At 44.5% G+C, this 21,004-nt stretch overlaps 1 protein-coding gene across 1 annotated transcript in view; it reads right to left on the minus strand.

The window, feature by feature from the left end:
• The window catches only part of Grid1 (glutamate ionotropic receptor delta type subunit 1), a 749,173-nt gene that overhangs the window by 226,117 nt on the left and 502,052 nt on the right, over nt 1-21,004 (minus strand). The window contains exons 6-8 of the mRNA XM_048339184.1: nt 18,052-18,222; nt 5,453-5,614; nt 3,880-3,999 (exon numbers count right to left, since the gene is read on the minus strand). Coding sequence (XP_048195141.1) covers nt 3,880-3,999; nt 5,453-5,614; nt 18,052-18,222 — 453 coding nt within the window. The remainder of the gene's footprint in view (nt 1-3,879; nt 4,000-5,452; nt 5,615-18,051; nt 18,223-21,004) is intronic.

Here is a 21,004-nt window from a genome sequence, read left to right on the forward strand (position 1 = left end):
CCCAAAGAAACATAGACTCTATAGCTCCCCTCATATGAAGTAATTAGTACACATCTAGGATAATTATAGAAGAAGATAACAATAGCTTAAGAGCTATGCCAGTATGAATACATAAGATGATACTAAGTGAAATGAACTTCAACTTATAAAAACAAGTATATGTCACTGTTGTAGTTATTTTCAATATGCCATGTGAAACCATGACTTTTTTTTCTTCTTTCTTCATATTCCCTTCATGTGGTTTTACCCAATAGCACTGTAAATGACTTTAAAACCCTGGATAATGTATATACATGTATTGGAATTAGGAAAGGGAAAGGGAATACCAAAATCAAGAGGCAAAGGATAAAAAGACAAACCAATGCAACAGCAATACTTACAAAACCGTATGGCGTTAACCAACTGTACAACTCATGGGGGGAGAAAGAAGTGGGGAGGAGGAGGCCGGGAAAAATGAAGAAGGAGGTAACAAGTTGGATAAGAAATGTACTAGCTGTATTATGGATAAAACTGTAACCCCTCTGTACTTCACTTTGACATTAAAATATAAAAAGGAAACTCTCACCCTCCTTTGAGCCCATGAATCATGTGGATGCCCCTACCTGGAAATGAGGTCCCAAAGGCCCATAATAATTGGCATTTTTCCAAGATTTCATAGTACCAGGTATACTGTGTCAGTGGAAGAATATATATTTTGTGTGTTTAGGCTGGAGAGGGGCAGGTGAGCTCCTCAGTCAGGTCATGGGAGAACTTTTCCTTGGGGCTGCAACTAGTATAGCAGTCATGACAAAGAGAGAAACATACCTATGGCTGCCTTCTCCCGTCAATTATCCTAAAACACCTACCCCTAACACAAGCTTTTCCATAAGTGATGCTTTTTGTACCCTGCTCAGCCCTTGGTCTTTCTAAGGAGCAGATACCTGTTCCTAGCATACCAGAAGAATTGAGTAATCCCAGCTGCACCTGTGCAGGAATGCTCCAGAGACCTGCACCAAGAGCACCAAAGCCTCTGCCATTGGCACGCACTGTGATGAGAAGCTATGGTCCACCATACGCCAAGGACTGCCTGCTATAATAGGATTTGGGGTAGACAGGGTTAGAGAAAGAGTAAGATTTTATGTCCCATGTCATCGGGGCTTGTGTCCTGCTAGGAGCTCCGTGGGGGTAATTACACTGACTGCCCTCTCTTTCACTGTTATCTGTGCCCTTGCATCTAACAGAGGCTTAGAGAAGGAGAGGGGTTACAGCAACTCAGGAGGGGCAGAGCTAGAGCAATGCAGAGGGCCTTGGAGTGAATGGGACAACATGTATATCTTACACTTTGTATAGAGTAGATGCTCAATAGTTCCTGCTTGCCACCCTCTTGTCCTACGCCAAACAGCTTCCCATATGCCCTCATTTTGGGAACAGTCATTAGGACCTCTAATGGATACTTCCTAGCTTGTATTAAAAGCTAAGGGAATTTGCAGTGATAAGCCCATGGAACTCCCCTTTGACATTTCTGTCTAGAAAAACAAAGCCAATTAGAAATTGGTAGAGTTGGGTTATAGTTCTGAGACAAAAACAAACTTCCAAAAGGATGAAGCCTAGATCACTACAAAACAAAATCCCTAGTGGGCATTGCCAAGTGACTTCCCAGCAAAACACTGCCCCCAGAGTCAGATCCATGCTCCAAGTCCAACACAGAGACCCTTATTCACATTTTGCCTGGAGTTATACAGCAGGCCAGTGACACCGACTTTTTATTTTTGCCATCCAGCCCTCCCTCAACAAGAATGCACTTCCTGGATGAGATAATTTAATTAATATTTGTCCAGCACCCTGCCAAGAAAAGCGACTCATATTCCCTCCCTTCGATGCAGTGACTGAATAATCCAAGCCCTCTTGATACCATTAAATCCTGGGTGACTCACTACCTGAGACTTCCCTGTAGGGTATTTAGTTGAAGAAAAATACCCATTTCCTCTCTAAACAATTACCTTGCTTTCAAACTTTAAGAAACGACTGGAATTTTGTTTTTTATAGTTGTTTTTCACACACACACACACACACACACACACACACACACACACACACACATCACCTTTGCAGGGAACCCCTGAGCAGTCAGCACAACAATCTCAGCTAAGCTTTCTAGTTATTTCTTCTAGTGACTCTAGCTGTGGCAGGTGGCTATGGCAAGGCTCCTCCAAAGGATATCTTTGCACTCACTGCCTTCATGTGGCTCAGCCCTTTCCCCTTAACTGTATCTTCACATCTGCCAGCTACTCTGTTGTCTTCTCTCTCATGCCAATGTTTTCTCTCTTAAGTCACTCTAACTTCCCAGCATCAATCACCTGAGAGCCAAAGCTTGGCTCTGCCTTCAAAAGCTGACCTACACTGGTGACCCCTTTCATAATTCCCTCTCCTTACTTCATCCTAAAATGCCCCTGAGTCTGGATAACAAACATTTACCCTGGTAAATACCATCCCCTTGCTTTCTAGACAACTTCTCCTAGAAGCCATAAGCTTCTAGGCAGACTAGATAACAACTGGGATATATAGTTATTAAGGGCAGATTTTAAAATGACAAAAAGATACAGTTTAAAATAAAGACCACTTGAAAATCAGCTTCCCTTCCAACTCAATTACATTCAGGCCTCCTGCTCAGAAGCTCCTTATACTGAGATTCCAGCTTCCTATTGGCTGCTGGGGGTTTCTGAGAAACGTTGCCTTGGCAACATGGAAGGCCCAGACACCTGACACAAGAAGTGGAGGGTGCAGCGTTTCTCCCTCTCTCAGACACCAGGAGTGGCCAGCAGGGTGCCAGGCATAGGGGATACAGTGTCCACTACCTGAGAGGAGGCAGGAACTCCCACAGCCAACCATCCACCAACACTGGAGACCTTGAGATTGAGAGGAGTGGAAATAAGGGGTAGGAAAGTGAGGGAAACAGTAGGCTCCTTGATTTGCGGCTGATCAGGAATGGTGGTCTTGGCAGACAGCAAGTTCAGCAGTTTCTTTCACAGCACAGTGACCGGATGTGCTCCCCTGCAGTGGCATTCCTTTAGTAGACAGAAGTCCAAACAGAAGCCAGTTTTTCTTTTGGTCACAATCCAAAGCAATTCTGACCATCATTCACAGCCCCTCAACCATGGCTCACAGTTTGGGGCACCTTTAATGACATGGAGCAACCAGAGTTCCTCAATATTATGCATCACACTTGGGATATACATGGTGACAGAAGATGGCCATCCATCTCCTGAATGGAACCACAAAAACAAACCTTCAGGTAACCCCAAAATATCAACAATCTATATGTATAAGTTATCATATCACAATCAATTGCTAAGCCTCCTGGAATTTGTATGACTAATACACAACTTTTATGTATTACATGATGGGTAGAAGTCTACACTTTCCTCTATCATCATACGGGACTCCAGGCCTGCCGGCCTCTATTCCCTGATATCACTGCCCCTACCCTGCTCAAGAGCTCTCATCCTCTGGGAGAAAGTTGACTGTGACCTCTGTCTTAGTGTCAGCCACAATTCACACTTGTCCCCACAGTTGGACTGACTTCACAGCTCTGGGGAACATCTACTGACCCTTGAGACCTGCAAAGCAATTCACCTAGTACAAGGAGCAGGACTCTGGTCTTCCCCTGAAATCTCAGAGACTCACTAGAGGCACTTCCTGTCTGGAAAGCTCTCTGTACCACCTGTCCAGCATGCCCCATAAACACCAGCATCAAAAGCAGCATGAACAGAAAGAAAGGTGAGAAAGAGAGATTTTTTTTTGCCAGTGAACAGTTACTGGGAAAACACAGACCCCCATGGTTGTGACTATCTCTAGTGGCACCATGGCAGAAAGACTGGGCTATGAAGTCCTGGGACTTACCTTGCGCATGTCTTTGCCAAAGGTCTCACTATAGGTTGTGCCAAGGATTTCAAACTGGACATAGGGATTTGAGCTGTCCTCCCGAAACTCCATCACTCCCGTGAGGCCAGTGATATGACCCTGCAGGAGACAAGGGAAGACCACTGGTGAACAAGGAAACATGACTAGAGTCACCAAGAAGAAAATGGTCAAAGTAAGGGAGCCACTGGGGCTTGAGGAGGCCATATGCACCTAGAACAAGGACAGAGTTGCTAGCAGTACTAAAATGTGGAGCAGGATGGCCACTTCCCAAGGCATTTAAAGGAGAAATCTCAAGACTTATACCTGTCATCCATATAGTCATTGTATTGACATATCCTGCTATGTGCCAGGCACTGTGCTTGCCATGAAATAAGAGAGTGGCATCATTTATATCCTCTCAAGGCTTAGACTTCCCCTTGAGACCTGCTCCAAGTGATTCTCTTTTTCTGATGCCAGAAGGAAGTTAAAGGTCATCAGGAGCCATTTCTGACACACAGCCTTAAGTTGCAGGGCAGTAAGTGAGCACATTGGTTGAGCAAATATGGTTTTGTTACATATGCTAGCTTGGGAAAACCAGTGCCCATTCCTTCCTCCTCCCCCACGCCCGCTTTGGCCTGAAATAAATCAGACCTATGCCATAGAGACAACAGAACTGAAGGAGAAATATACACATAAATAAAGTGCATTGTCAGACATATACTGACTGTGGAGGACATACTAGCCCTGCTCTCTCTTTAGCAGCTTTGTGAGTTCCATAGGAACAGCAGGCAGTGGAGGCTATGGTAATCTCTCCCTCATCTCTTTTAAGTCTGGGGCTAGGGTCTCACTCAACCTAATCTCCCATGAATACTGTGAACACAAAGAATCACAGAGACTGAGCCCAGGAGCGACCCAGCTTTATCCTAGGCTGCAGTAAATTCAAGCCAACACAGGAACATGTTTACTACTATCTAAGCCATGTGCAATTTATTGTAACTAAGACTCTTTAACACTATAGATTTCTCTAAATGCTCTTTTGAAGCCTCTAAAAGCCAATTCACTCTAACAAGTCTTGTGTGAATTACTCAATTGGCTTCAAACCCAGCCTTCTAACATGGCTTCCAGGGAGACACAGCAAAGGGGCAATGTGTGTGCATACGAGCGCACATGCATAGGCATACACATGCTGAGGTCCTAGATGATCGGCAAATGACAATGTCAATCAACTGAAACCACCACTCTCACGAGGGAACAATGGCAACCTTCCAGGGATAACTGGCAGACAGAGGATAGGTGTGGGAACAAACATAGGATTGGTGGCTGTCTCCAACCTTTCTAAAGCCAGATCTCCTTGAATTAAAGTGGAGGCAATAATAATAACACACATGCATGGACCACAGCTCACCCAGCTTTCAAATGTGGGGACAAGAAGAGTGACAAAAGAGCAACCTGGAGAGAGGACCAAGGAGGCATACAAAGAGCTCAGTTTCAGGACAGATGTTGCTTGGGCAGAGTGAGAGTGTAAGGAGGGAGTTGTCTCCACAACCCCAGAGGAATACTCCTTTTTACACACCTTTTTGATTGTGTCTAGCATGGACCTCCCTCCATTCCATGGCTTGGTGGATTTCCGTATGCAATTGAGGCTGGCCATACTATGCCACTTTCGGTCCTCTAACTTCCTGTGGAAGGCATTGGCCAGCATCAGAACGCTGTCATACAGGTAGAGGTTGGAGATCTGCAAAAACAAGAGCAATGAGGCATTTTTTTATTGATCCAATTCAGGACAATGGGAATGAAACCAGCAAAAAGTGGGACTAATGCTTATGACACCAGTTAAGACATGGTGACGGATAGCTGTACCAACAGCCTCTGGCTCCCTGTGTTTCTTAAACAGCTCAGCCAGGCAATACAGTTCACGAAAGGAAGACCCAGCCCACCAGGGACAAGATTGGCAAGTGGATCGGAACATCAACACAGGGAACCAGCATAAACAACACCGTGACGGAGGCCTGTAAACATGTGACTTAGTTGCTCAAGTAACATAAAGTGCAGAGATTGATTACTAGGGTAAAATGAGGACATGGCATGGACAAAGGAAGGAATTGGTGCAAGAATGGGGTCCCCCAAAAGGTCCTCAGGCTCTAGCACGACTCTTGAGAGATGGTAGACTTTTGGGGGGGGGGTATGGTGTGTGCGCGCATGTGCATGCACGTGCGTGCGCTGCTCCTGGGCTTGAACTCAGGGCCTGGACACTATTGCTAAGCTTTTTTGCTTAAGGCTTGTGCTCTACTACTTGAGCCACAGCTCCACTTCTCGACTTTTTGATGCTTAATTGGAGGTAAGAGTCTCAAAGACTTTCCTGACTATGCAAGCTTTGAATGTGATCCTCAGATCTCCACCTCCTAAATTGCTATAATTATAGGCATATGCCACTGGTGCTAGGAAAGAGTCTTACTCAGTCTTTCACAATAACTTAACCCTGTCTTCTAACTTAAAGAAGTCACAGGTGATACATCAGCAAATGAAGGCAGTTGTGTATCATTAAGATACACAGTATTTACTAGCCAGGCACCAATGGCTCATGACTAATCCTAGCTACTCAGGAGGCTGAGATCTGAGGATCACAGTTCAAAGGCAGCTTGGGAATGAAAGTCCTTGAAACTCTTGTCTCTAATTAACCACCAAAATGTCTAGAAGTGGATTTGTGACTCAAGTGGTAGAGCACTAGCCATAAGCAAAAAAGCCAGGGACAGCACTCAGGCCCTGAATTCAAGCCCAAGGACACACACACACACACACACACACACACACACACTGATCTATATGAGCAAGATGGCCGGTGGCTGCTGTCTCCCTGACTAAGCATGCTTCTGGGAGAAGAGCAGCTCCCTTCTCAGCTGACCTTTTTTTTTTTTTTGTCCACTGATTATTATTTTTTTATTGTCAAAGTGATGTACAGAAGGGTTACAGTTTCATGCATAAGTCAGTGAGTAAATCTCTTATCCAACGTGTTACCTTCTCCCTCATTTTCTCCCACCTTTCCCCCTGTCTATTTCCCTCCCCCTTTCCTATCCACTGATTTCTTTTTAATTTTTATTGTCAAACTGAGGTACAGAGAGGTTACACTTTCATACGTTAGGCACTGGATACATTTCTTGTACTGTTTGTTACCTCCTCCCTCATTCCCCCCTCCCCCTTTCCCTTCCCCCCCCCATGAGTTGTTCAGTTCATTTACACCAAACAGTTTTGCAAGTATTGCTTTTGTAGTCGTTTGTCTTTTTTTACCCTGTGTCTCTTGATTTTGGTATTCTCTTTCAGTTTCCTAGTTCTAATACCAGTATACACGATTTCCAATTATGTCACCTGAGAGTGGGAAAGAGAGAGAAAGGCAAAGCCCATACTGGACAGGTCTGGGACCCCTCACTCCTAACCACAGACAACCAATGGTCAGTAAAGTGGGTCAAAGGGACCAGACTCTGAACACCTAAGCAGCAAGTAGCCTACTAAAAATATTTCACACAAACATCACCAGATAGAAATAGGAGACTATGCCAGCCTCACAGAACTCCTGGGAAGATCAAATAGGCTTCTTGGGCTACAGGAAGAGCCCCTGCAATCCCCAACCACTCCTCCTCCATGTGTCCCCACACTTCAGGCAAAGAGAAAATATCATTCTGGTTTGATCTGGTTTGTTCTCTGCCTGTACCTCTTGTTGTATCCATCTTGAATCTGGGTACGTGAGAAGCTGAGCCCAAGATGAGAACCTGTGTGGCAGGACTGTCCCCTAAAACTGAAGCTCAAGTCAGTGGTGAGCCAAGTGGAGGAGGACAAAAGCATCAGAAACATCTGTTACATCAGACCTGACCCACAGCGCATGCCAGCTCCGTGGGCTCTTTTTACTATGCTGCAGCCAAGCAGAGCTGACTGCTTCTCCTGCAGGTGTCCCTCTATACTAGCCAGCACTGGGGGTTCGTGTCCTGTTTAGTACTGTACAGGTTCCTTGCTGTGGTCATTGTGAGGCATGTACCTGGTGGCTCTACAGGCCACTTCCATGAATGGGCAGTGGGTGAAGGAGAGATGGATATGGAAGAGTCAGGATGTGCCTAGGTAACTAACTGATCATTGTTGACCCAAACAAGACGCCCAGGCCAAAAGGCTGCCACACTTTGGTGTCTGGGCTGCCCCTCTTTAGGGGTCTGTATTATACAGGTACTTATATGGCACTAAAGTCAAGAGCTACTCCCATCACTGGGAACTTAACCCTATCCCACAAGGACCCCATCACAGAACCATGTCCCCAAAATCTTCCATAATGAGCAAGACTAACTCACTCCTTCTTCCTGCCATGCACTCAAGACTTCGTATAGATTTGGGTGTTTTGAGTATTGTTGTTGTTGTTTTTTTAATAAAAGAAGAACTCAAAGCTGAGAGTCCTTGGTGATCTGGAGATTTCTCAAGACATTTGTGGGACTCACAAAGAAAGTAGAACTAAATAGCTTGGTGCTCTTTAGTCAGCTGAGACCCTCCGACCTCCACCCCCACCTGAATACCACTTACACATCAGCGCCGAGCACACAGCGCTGCCTCAAGTTTAGCCAGACCAGCACTTGATAGAATTTCTCTCCCTTCCCTGCACTTCTATTCACAATAAACTAAAGCACTCAACAAATGTATGAATACAGAAAGGCTTGGAATGTAGAGGAAAAAGAAAAGAATGACTCAGAAAGGCCAAAGGAAGCTCTTAGTCCTCCCACAAGTGTGTCTGCTTGGAAGAAAGAATGAATTCTAGTTCAAAGAAACAGTCTTGAGCAATGCTCTTTTCCAGGCATAGATAGGCCTTCCCACCTCCTCCATATCACCCTTTTCCATAGCCTTCTACACATTGTCAGTTCATAAATGTGTTTAAATCACCAAACTCTGAGCTTTTCTAGTTCTTATTCCTAGTTAATGCTTGATAGATGTTTACATAATGAATGGGTATATGCATGGATGGTTAAGTGGGTGGGTAGATGAATGAGTAGGTGGATGGATGGGTGAGGAGATGGATAGATGTATAGGTGATAGATGTGTAAGTAGATAGATGGGCAGATTAATAAGTGGATGAGTAAGTGGATGGATGTGTATATGATGGATGGAATGGTGAGTAGATGGATAGATTAGTAGATGAGTGGGTGGTTAAGTAGGAGATAGATGAATGGATGGCTGGATGGATAAGTGGGAGGATGGATAGATAGGTAATGGATAGGTTAGTGGGTGGATGAATGGATGAGTGGGTGGATGGATAAATAGGTAATGAATAAGTTAATGTGTGGATGGATGGATGAGTGGGTGGATAAATGGACATGATGGATGAATGAATGGATGGATGGATGAGTGGGTGAAAGCATGGATGGGTATGGTGATGGATAAACTGGTGGATAGATGGATACATGGGTTAGTGGGTGGATTGATGGATGAGTAGGTAGTTGTGTGAATAGGTGATGGGTAGACAGATAGATAGATGAGTGTGAGTAAAATGATAGGTGATAGAATGGGTGGATATCCTGCTTGAAAGGTACAAACAACATGAGAAAGAGATTTGCTGTCTCCAACTTTGACTTGGGAGGGAGCCTCCCTCATTTGTATTTCATATAGGTATTGTATAAAATGGACACTATAAGAAGGCCTGGGTTGTTTTGCTCACTAGAGGAAGAGGGTTCTATAACACTACAAGCTAGGTTCTTGAGAGGAACTTGGCATAGACCAGTTGTAGGCCACACATTTGCACTTTGGGCTGGCAAGGCCACAGGGCTCTTTGGCACAGCTGCTTTTCCAATGATACCACACAGATGTTTAGAGAAGCTAGAAAAGGCAAGTAGAGTATGCCTGGCACATTTTAGCACCGCACCTATAGCAGGCACTGAGTTTAGTACCATGTTATTCTAACCTGGGCCTGCTTGGCTCAAAGGCTGCAGCCCTGGGAAGCCCTCCAATGTCCTCCGCAAACGGACACTGCTGCAGCAGTGTCCTCCTTCGGAGGAGGGATCATCTTGTCTCACAGCTGCAGACTCTCTCTATCCATCTTGAGCAGAGGTCATCCTTCCACAAAGCATCCCATAAGAATTGCTCTGGTGGTTTCTACCCCCTCCAATTCACTTCCCATCCCTTGCCTCTCACATTATTCCTCAGGTATATGGCTCTCCCAAACTCCTGGACCTATCCATAATTCTATTCTTCCTAATAACAGCATGCTTCAAAATTCCCACTTTTAGGAATTTATGAGAATTGAGAGAGAATATTTATGCAGTGTGCCAATGACTCATGCTCATAATCCTAACCACTAAGGAGGCTCAGATCAAAGCTCAAAGCCAGCCCAGGCAAGAAAGTCCATGAGATTCTTACAAATAGCCATGAAAAAGTTGGAAGTGGAGCTGTGCCCCAAGTGGTAGAGTACCAACCTTGAATGAAAAACCTAAGTGACTATACCCAAACCCTAAGTTCAAGCCCCAGTGCTGGCACAAAAAAATTAATAGGGAGGGAGATAGAAAAAGGCAGGAAGAGGAGAGAGAGAAAGAGAATGAATTTGAAAAATATCTAGCAATAATGTGCTCAGTAAGTTTTGTGGAATTAATGAAATTAAATGAAGAGTTCTACTTCTGTTCTTAGGAGCAAACACCAAAGTAAAGAGCTGTCAAGGTATTTGCCTAGAGGATGCCTCTTCTTACAGGGTGGATGGTGGTGGGTCGAGGCCACTCAGGTGAAGGGTACAGGAGCTGGCACTGCTCACTCCAAGTCAGAATCACAAACCAAACACGTCCATGAGATGGAAGGATCCTGAAGACTCAGAATTTCAAACTTCATTTACCCATGCCACAGTTTGTCCTCGAGGAAACAAAAAAGGGAGGACGCATCTCTAGGAGGCAGAACTCCGCAAGGACCTCTTGCTGAGAGCTAGCAGTTCTTGAAAACCCAGGTAGAACCACTCAGCTGTTGGCGAATTAGAATCTAATCCATACACATTGACTGAGGCCAAGGGATGGAAAATTAGACTTTAAGTTTTCTTAAGAGTTTTCATCAGAACTCTTATTACATCCATAACTGCACTTTATTTAGGAACCTGTCAGCAGAAGCAAAACCCACTAGTAAGACTGTTAAGCTGACCATGATGAGAAGAATGTGCTTAATAGTCAAGACCTAAAAAGGATAAGCAGAGGGAAGACAGGAAGGCCAGCTGGATGCACAGACAATTGAGCACAGGAAAGGAGGCGCAGTACTTGGTAACACAGAACCCTTCAAGGCAGAGGGACTTAGTGGCTACATTACAAACAATCCTACCATCTGATCCCTATCTCTGAGATTCTAGAATACTCTAATAGTACACCATTGGTGGGGTAATCTATAAACAACAGAATTCTGTTTCTCACTATTCAGGGGGATGGAGTTCCAAGCCCAAAGGCTGGTAGAGATATTGTCTGCCTATTTCTTGACTTGCAGATGATGATCTTTTGCTGTGTTCTCATGTGATGGAAGTGGTCTCTTCATTCCCTTTTAGATAGTTCTAGGCCCATTTCTCTCTCTCTCTCTCTCTCTCTCTCTCTCTCTCTCTCTCTCTCTCTCTCTCTCTCTTTCTTTCTTTCTTTCTTTTTTCTTGTTCTATTCCTGAGGCTTGAACTCAGGGCCTGGGTGCTGTTTATGAGCTTTTGGGCTCAGGGATAGAGCTCAATCACTTCAGCCACAGCTATACCTTCAGCTTTTTGGGTGTTCTCATAGACTCTTCTGCCCAGGCTGGCTTTGAACTCTGGTCCTTAGGTCTCAGCTTTTGGAGTAGCTAGGATTACAAGTGTGTGCCATCAGTGCCCAGCTTGGCCTACTTCTGAGACCTGTACTTTGATGATCTAATGTCTTCCATGTATGCATCAGGTCATAAAAGTTAACTCCATCATCTTGGGGATGGGGTTGCAACAGAAGAATGATGAGGCAATGCAACATTCAGACCATCTCTAACAGTATCTGTGTGTGAGAGAGGATTTATTACCTTATTAGAATCAAGAGAGACTTACTCCCTGGGCAAGCACATAGCAGGTGGAGGCTGCCCCCTTTGGAAACCCAGATGCCCACTTCACTTACTGCAATACAGATTAGGACCTGAGGTCATGAAATATAAGCCCTTGCATTATATGCTCTGAGCTCATCCACAGAGACCATCCAAGCCCATCTGGACAAAGCAGCTGCCAGCATCTGTCTACCCACCATCAGCCAGGAAGACAGAGGTCCCGGCAAGACAGGGGATGCGCCAGACTGTCTGCCTCCCAGGCACTGGGGCTTGTCTTCCCCATAGTAAATCTGAGACTCCAGTGAAAACCAATAAGGCACTTTAGCAATGCCCCTGTCTGCTTCTAAGGGCTCAGGGATGGTTATACACCTGCATTGTCATCCTTGAAGGTAAAAGAAGCTGAATGGTCAGCCAAGGTCAGAGCCACAGAGACCAGTTGCATCTTATACCAGACCATTTTCTTCCTGACCCAGAAGCTGGAAATGCGGGAAACGTGCTGCTAAAAAGCCCAATAGTCTCTGCCCTCAATCATTAATCAAGCAAAGTGGGCTGTTCAGGAGAGATCTCAGGGGCAAACAGCAACCACTGACCTCTGGCCGGATCCTCAGACGGGCTTTGATCAGACCGCAATATCAGATAAGCAGTGAATAGTAAATCTAGCCAGTGGAGGGGGACAATCCAACATACAGATCCCTCACTCAAGGCAACCATCCCCAGGCAAGACCTTCATGTCAAACTGCTGCCAACCAACCTCTTCTGAGCCAGGAAAGAGGACAGAGCAGATGGTGGCAGAGGGCAAAGGGGAGGCAAGAGGCTCAGTTCACCACTGAATCTGAAGGAAGGATATGGAGGGAAGGAGGCATGCCAGGCTTTTGTGCTCAAGGGTAGAGAGGTCCATACCCAGGGTACATGTGACCTCCTGATAGAACAGCACAGCTCCGATCACCTGGGACAATGACTACCCTACCCTTTCTGTCAAATGTACCTGTCAACAGTCTTTAGAATTAATGAAACACTGACAGTGGCATGAAATCCAAGTTGCTGAAGGGAAGGTGGGGTGCTGAGGGAATGTCCCAGAGGATGGACTTCTGTAACACGTCAACAGAAACCTTGTAGAGTATGAAAAGCTCTAGAATAGGGATCAGAGCTAGGTATGATGGCTCACATCTGTAATCCAAGCTACCTAGGACACTGAGATATGACAGTCACAGTTGGAAGCCATCCCTAGAAGAAAAGTCCATGAGATTCTTATCTTCAGTTGATCACACATACACCAAAAAAAGCGGCAAGTAAAGCTGTAGCTCACATGGTAGAGCATTAGCCTTGAGCAAAACAAGCTCAGGGACAGCATCCAGGTCCTGAGTTCAAACCCTAGTACCAGCACAAGAACAAATAAACAAAAATAAATAATCAGGATTGGTAAGGAAGGTTGGGGGAATGAAATGCTTTACTAAAATGATCATGTGGGGTGACTGTGGATTCTACCAAGCCATCAACAACATTTAAATGCAAAAAAAGAGAGAAATTCCCAATCCCAGGGACATTTTAGTAACAATACTACATCAGCCCTTTCAGCTGTATTCTTGGATCAGGGGTTAGAGTGGCCAGACAACAAAGTTGATCTCATTTGCTGGTCACCATTTAGGAACACATTTGAATATAAATGGGGTGGCAATGTGGTAATGCTTCTGCTACTTCAGTTAGGGACCTGAAGTCCCAGGAAAATGCAGTTCTGAAAACAGAGTGCTGTACAGAGTCTTTTCGGAGCAAGGCTGCCTGTGAAATCTCAGCAAAAGTCTCAGGGTTCCGAGGGACTGGTTATCACTTTTATTACCAGCTGAGTCAGACAGGCCCTAAACTAACTTGTCAAGAAAACAAGAATGAGAAACACTGAAATCAGACAGTGCTTTGTAAGGAAAAATAAGCAACAAGCCCGGCATGCTGGAAAATACAATACTTTGGGAGCCACAAGAAGCCACTTATTTAGATATTTTTCTTCCAAAGGACTTGCTTTCTACTAACAGCAACCAAATTGATTTGCTATAATAGTGCTTGGTTGGTTTTCAAACACAGATAGCCCTGACCACAGGCCTAATAGAGGTAGATGGAGTTTCTGAGGCTAGTTCAGTGGAGAAGCCAAACAGTGAAGGATCTTGCAGAAATGCCCCATTCTTTTTATTTATTTACTTTCTATTTGTATTTTTGTGCCAGTACTGGGGCTCAAACTTAGCACCTGGTCATTGTCTGTTAGCTGTTTTCACTGAAGGCTGGTACTGTACAACTTGAGCCACAGCTGTACTTCAACACTTTTGGTGGTTAGTTGGAGATTCTTATCTCAGACTTTCTTGCTAGGGCTAGCTGGCTTCAACCTGGGATCTCAGATCTCAGCCTCCTGAGTAGCTAGGATTAGAGGTGTGAGCCACTCACACCTAAAGACTCCTGAAGTGTCATACCAAGAGCCATCTGGGGAAGGCACTAAGATGGGCTGAGAAGCTCCATTTCTGGGAGTATTTTCATTAATTTCATCAAGGCAAAGTTAATAATCCATGGCATCAATTTTCCTCATTTAGTTGGCTGTCCTAAATATCTTAGAGTCTTCTCGATAAATCTCACAGCTAGAGGCTAGTAGAAATTAATTTGCCTTCCACACTGTCATTAGGAAAGAAAGGAGTAATAGTATTTGAGTAAACTTGAAGGGAATGGCTTGTAAATGAGAATCTACAAGCTTCCCAAGTGGCTGATGTGCAGGAGGAGTACATAAATCCCACCTACCCCCCACCAAAACCCCTGTACAAGAAAACAAATGCAATAAATAGAGATTCCCTTAAGAAAGTGTTTTACATGAAGGCTTCTAGAGACCATTTGACTTGCATCAAACCTTGCATTCTTAACAGATTCATCCCAGAAGCCCTTATGGAGGACCTGCAATAAGCAGGGTCTCCAACACAGAGCTACATGGGAATCAAAGACAGAGCCTGTCCTCTCCCAAGGTGTGACTGAGCACCTGTGGGACTGATGTGGATGAGAAGAGATGCATAAAGCTTGAAATAGAAGCCACTCTCCTACCATGGCAATCCTTTCAAAGGTATGCTTAGGAAGAAAAGAGGATAGTATATAATTAGCAATATGCAAACTGCATATGAATGATTGATAGACAGACAGATAGATGAATGCATACATAGGAATATGCATAGATAGATAGATGCATACATGTATACACAGATGCATACATACATTCATGGATTGATAGATGCATGCCCACATACATGCATAAAGAGAGACAGAAAGAGAGAGAGAGAGAGAGAATAATGGTAATAGTTCTAAATGCTTTCCACATGTTCTCTCATTTCATTTTCATGATGTCACTTGGGAATAGGTAATATTCTAATCCCCAATTGACAGAGCAAAACATTGAGGCACAGAAGAACAAATAAATAACATAAATAACAATCATTAAGTGGTTAGTAACTAGAGTTATTGGGATTCCAGTCCAAGCAAGCTGGCCCTTGTGTTGCTGCTGCTACTGCTGTCACTACAAGAGCTCTGTGGTCTTTTGCTCTTTGTTTAGAGCCTGCAACAGAGAAGAATAGGGGACTCCAAAATCCCTAGTTGCATACTCAGCTATGTCTTTGCTTATTCTCTTTGGGGGATATGTCATATTAGGAAGCCCTCAGCTGGAGCCAGCCCCTCGACCAGCCTTCTAGTCTCCCTTGCTCTCTCCTCCCTCAGTGGGCAGATCCTTCACATCCAATGTGCCTGATATGAACCCATCTCTTTTTATATTTTAGTCGGCAGTAAACAGCCATTATACACTTCAATAAGAAATACTGTCCACTCCCCTGCACTAGTCTGTGCCACCCACTTTTGCGTAACAGGAAGTTATCCTTGATGACTCAGTGTGGTTTGAGTTAGCAAAAATTGGAGATGTGGATAGAGAGGCAGAGGTATGGCCAGGGCAAGAATGGCTTGAGACTGGAGAGGGACGAAGCCATTCAAAGGGTAGAGGAGCTGGAGAGGACTTCCAGGGGGTTGGAGCTGCACATGCTCTGGCCTCATGCAGAGCAAAGGTATCTCCTCTCCCTGTGTGTCAGGGAGGGCAGGCACACAGTGTTTTGACCCCTTATCTAGTGTCATGTTCATCCACACAGATGGCGGGAATGACACATATGCAAGACCATTGTCACAGCCTACTTTGCCGTTGTTACATCTTACAGATTCTAGAAAGGACAAAGGTAGAGCAGACCAAAAATACAAAATTGTACCAGAGGTCTTTCTGATGTATGAGTCCAGAACCCTCAAGTTCATGGCCCCTGAAGAGGCTACTCTCTTAACCAATCCTTTACTACTTTAGGAAAACTCACACACTCCATCAAGCCCATTCAGCTGATTAGCTATGTCTTGGAGCAGTGGAAACCAAGGGAGGAAGGGTTATTCCACCTAAATTCAGTATCTGCTGCCTTTCCCAGCCATTGAGAACATATTTCTCATGTGTACTATCTGCTAAACCATGTTTCCTCACCTCTCCCGATATAAAATTGCACAGTGGGTTCAGTGCTTTGGCAAATTATATATGTTTGCAATCCATTTCATATCCCAATTACTCCCCAAAATGTATTGCCCTCCCCCACCACGATAATGTTGACATCAAAACATTCCACATGCAGCTCACCCTCAGCCAGCTCTAACCTGAACCTTGGGCTCATGCTGCCCACATTTGGTAAATTCCTTACTTGCATAAAGAATGGGAGATTGGTGTCAGTTGTTAGTTGCTGAGCATTTCATAAATAGGAAGGACCAAACAACTTATATAAACCCAGTTAGAAGAAATGTCTTTCTGTCCCATGGCTCCTACAAAGCATCAACAATCATCGGGCATTGGCGACTCATGCCTGTAATCCTAGCTACTCAGGAGGTGGAGATCTAAGGATTTCAGTTTGAAGCCAGCCCAGACAGGAACATATATGAGACTCTTATCTCCAATTTACCACCAAAAAGCTAGACATGGAGCTATGACTCAAGTGGTAGAGCACTAGCCTTAGAAAAGCTCAGGGACAGCACCCACAGACTCAGTTTAAGCACCAGAACTGGCACTAAATACATATACACAAACTGACAGACATCAACAGTCATATTATTGAATGACGTATTCCTAATGGTGAAGCTGATTCAAGGCCGCCAGAGGGCATGGCTCTACATTGTTTCTTTCTGGTTCTCAAACATCAAGACAGAAAACCATCTGTCACATCAGGCAGGAAGATGTAGCCTCTTCCAAGGCTACTAGATGAGCTAAGACAGAATTCACATATGCCAGGAAAGTTGTGAAAGGACTAACTGTAAACACTTTGTTTGGCTTGCCTGAGAAGTGATGGAGCAGATGAAAAGGTCTAGGTGCTGTCTTCCTGCCCCTGACTGTTCATTTGGGAACCACCAGTGTTCCCTAGATAACTTGAGCCTCAGCATTCAGAAGATGTGCTAGGCAGTTCCAAGTTCCTTAGCACATTTTTGTGCTTTGTCTGTATGAGTGACTTTTTACAAGAAAGAATGCAAAAGCATTCTCCATCTTTTGCCCTGTCACATGAACCCATCTCTTCAAGAAGTTAACACAAAGGCCTGACAAACCAATTGTTTCCCCCACTAAGGAGTAACTTTGTATTTGGTGCCAGTACTGAGGCTTAGGTGCTTCCCTTGAGCTTCTGGGCTCAAAGCAAATGCTCTACCACTTAAGCCACAGCTCCACTTCTGGTTTTTTGATAGGTAATTGGAGATATGAATCTCACGGACTTTCCTGCCTAGGCTGGTTTGAAACCATGATCCTCATGTCTCAGCCTCTTGAGTAGCTAGGATCACAGGCATGAGCCACAAGCACCCAACAGGTGTAACTTTTAAATACTAGAGGTCCTCTATATGCTAGCATGCCCCGCTTCCTAACAACAGACATAATGGCCTGCTAATGTTACTCAGGGACACTGTCCAGCAGACTGGTTTCAATTTTAGCAAATTACAGAGGTCGTAGTAATTAAAATCGGTGGGCAACAGCATTCAGCTAGTGCCCAGGAGACCCTAGAATATTTTGGGCTGTGAGCCAAGGGTGTGAGTGAGATGGCCCTCCTCCACATGGAAGCAATATACCTCACACTGACCTGGAGCATCTGAAGGTAGCCCTCCTGAGGGTCGCAGAGCAGAGAGGAGATGCGATGGTTGTTCCTCATGCATTTCTGGTTGTCCTTTGCAGATGGGAAGATTTGCCTGACCACAGTCATCCTCCCAAGGGCACTGTGGACCAGGTCCAGGATTTCAGGGTCACTGATTTCCTGCAGAAATAATCACACCCATGCTTACTATCCATTCGTGAAGCGAAGTGCTAATTTGAAAGAGATGAAAGGATGAGGCCCAGGTCACACATACTATTAGTTATTTATTTACAATACTTGTTAGCCCTTAGGGGCAAACAGGAGGGGGAAAAGATAGCAGAGGCTAAAGCACTGGTCCTGGTTTTCACAGGTCAAAATTTTAGGAACCAATGTCATCATAGCTCACAGTAGACACCAGTAGGTATGAGCCAGGCCCACTGGCTAAATTTCATATTGGGAGTCACTGGCCTGATCTAGCAAGGAAAGCCAGGTTTCTCTGAACTGGTTAATCAAAATGCAATGGGTTTCCTGGAATTCTTTCCTGGTTAGATTATTTTTTTGAAATGAAAAATTTGCAACCTTGTTCATTCATGTGTTCCAGAAAAAAACTACCCAACATCCTGCATGACGCTTGTTCTATACTAAACACTAGTGATACAACAGAAGTCACCTATCGTCCTGGCCTTAGAATGTCTCCTTTATCATCACTGGATGAAAGTGTCTGAGGCCAAGACACCAATGGTGCTAGCCATGCATTCATTTACTTAGTGTTCACAGAAACCCTAGACGTGCCATGAGGTAGATTTTATTATCATTCAATTTCACCTTCAAGCATAGACAAAAGGTGTGGCTTTCAGGGGCTCAAAAGTTTCCATGAAAAACTAGTCATATGCTGAACTTGGAGCTGAACTTGTTAGGCACAGTGCTTGTCTATGTGTGGGCAGAGCACAGCTGAGATACTGGTGGTACTACACTGGCTGGGGTAGAGGTCAGAAAACCTCTCTTGTGGGTGAAGCCATCATGGGATGTGGCGATCTGGGCCTGGCCTGGGGCTGGCAGAGCCTGGGTGCCCTCACAGGGCACATTTGTGGTCAGGGGGAGGTGAGCAGAAGCAGGATCAGAGCAAGATTCAGACCCCAACAGGGGGTTCATACACCCCACTATAAAACACCTTGCACTGAGGGGAAATGACTGACCCTTGAGAAGTTTGAGGCGCAAAGGAGCTGTTAGATTTTTGAAGATCTCTGGCTACTTTAGGGAGAGAGAATTAGAGAACAAAGCTGATTGATGAAGAGAAGGCGGGAAAGAGGCTTGGGCTACATGCATGGCTGGGTCCAAAACAGAACTACAATAGATGGAAATGAATATACACTGAACATTCCAAGACTGGGACAGGAACAGTTGAACTAAGAAATCACAGTTCACAGTCTCCATTGACGCTGGATATAAGAGAAGATTTTACCTATGCATAATTGCATTTTAAAATGAGCCTTAAATCTTTCTTCTTACAGATGACTCAAGTGAACTTTGAAATGATGTAATGGTGTAAATAGAGCTAATGAGTTTAGAAATTAATGATGATTGATAACAAATTCCTAAATTAGTCAGAAAATAGAGATCATTTAAAGAAGAGCATAATGTTTTTAAGGGCCAGATAGTAAACAATGTGTTTAGTATCAGTCTTAGGAAGCATGTGGGGAAGGGGTATGGTATGTTAAAATCACATGCTCAATTAGGAAAAGAATAAAATATAGAGTTGCAGCCTCTAACATAATCAGTATTTTCCAAGTAGTCTGTCTTACAGGAATCATACCAAGTTAAATTATCCAACTATTGCATGTTGCATTTGTGCTAGAATCTCTCAAGTCAATATTCCAGACAAGCCTATTTGAGATAGGATGAACTTGCTAGTTTGGGATCAATAGACAGCCCAAGGTAAGAAGACTGGTGAGGCAGAACAGGCCCAGAGCACCACAGGTTTCGAGGAGCTCAGGAAAGGATGAAGCTGAAATTGGATGCACATGTTCAGCTCTGCACCAACCACTCTGGAAACAAAGGCCCTACCCCTAGTACATATAGGGATAAGAGAAATCACACCCTAATTTCATCAACCTAGAGAAGTAGACCAGTTAGCTACTATTCCAGAAACCATACAGAAATTGAGGAGCCAGATGCTGGTAGCTTACATCTGTAATTCTGGTTACTTAGGAAGCTGAGCTCTGAGAATCTCCAGTTCAAATCAAGCCCAGGCAGAAGAGTCTGTGAGGCTCTTGTCACTAATTAACCAAAAAGAAACAGAATGGAGGTGTGGATCAAGTGGTAAAGAACCAGCCTTGAGAAGAAACAAAAAGCTAATCAAGACCATGAGGTGCTGAGTTCAAGAGCATGAGGTGCTGAGTTCAATCCCTAGTACTGGCATAGAAGGAGGAGGGAGGAGGAGGAAGAAAGAAGATAAACAAAGAAAGAAATTGAAAGATTTAACCAAAAATAGCAAGATATCATGAAACACTGTTTCAATTTCCCATAAAGAATTGGATCAGAGCCAGCCCAGCTCAGAGAGGAAATGGATGTGTCTAATATGGTTTCTTTTTCCCACCTCTTCTTGAGGATACCATTGTAGGGGAACAGTACCTTTCCTAGGAGCCCTTGTCTCCTGTTCTTCATTTCCAAAGGGTAATCTCTGCCTCATACAGACCTTGGAAACCTGGGAGTTGACTTTCAAGACCGCCCAAAACCTTCCAGTACGTACAAGCATCATCTCTTCTGGCAACTCACAAGCCAGTCACCCCAGGTGAGTGACCATGTGAACCAGGAGGTGGCAGTCCTCCCAGCTGCCCTTTCATTCTGCCTTCCCAGAACTCCTAAAAGACTTGGCACCACTTCCCGCCAAGCCATTAACAACCATATGCCTTCCACAACGAGAGGCTGTTGGAACTTTGTAGAGCATCCTGTCTCACCTGTC

The sequence above is a fragment of the Perognathus longimembris genome, chromosome 2 (assembly GCF_023159225.1).
Source record: "Perognathus longimembris pacificus isolate PPM17 chromosome 2, ASM2315922v1, whole genome shotgun sequence".
NCBI classification, from domain to species: Eukaryota; Metazoa; Chordata; class Mammalia; order Rodentia; family Heteromyidae; genus Perognathus; species Perognathus longimembris.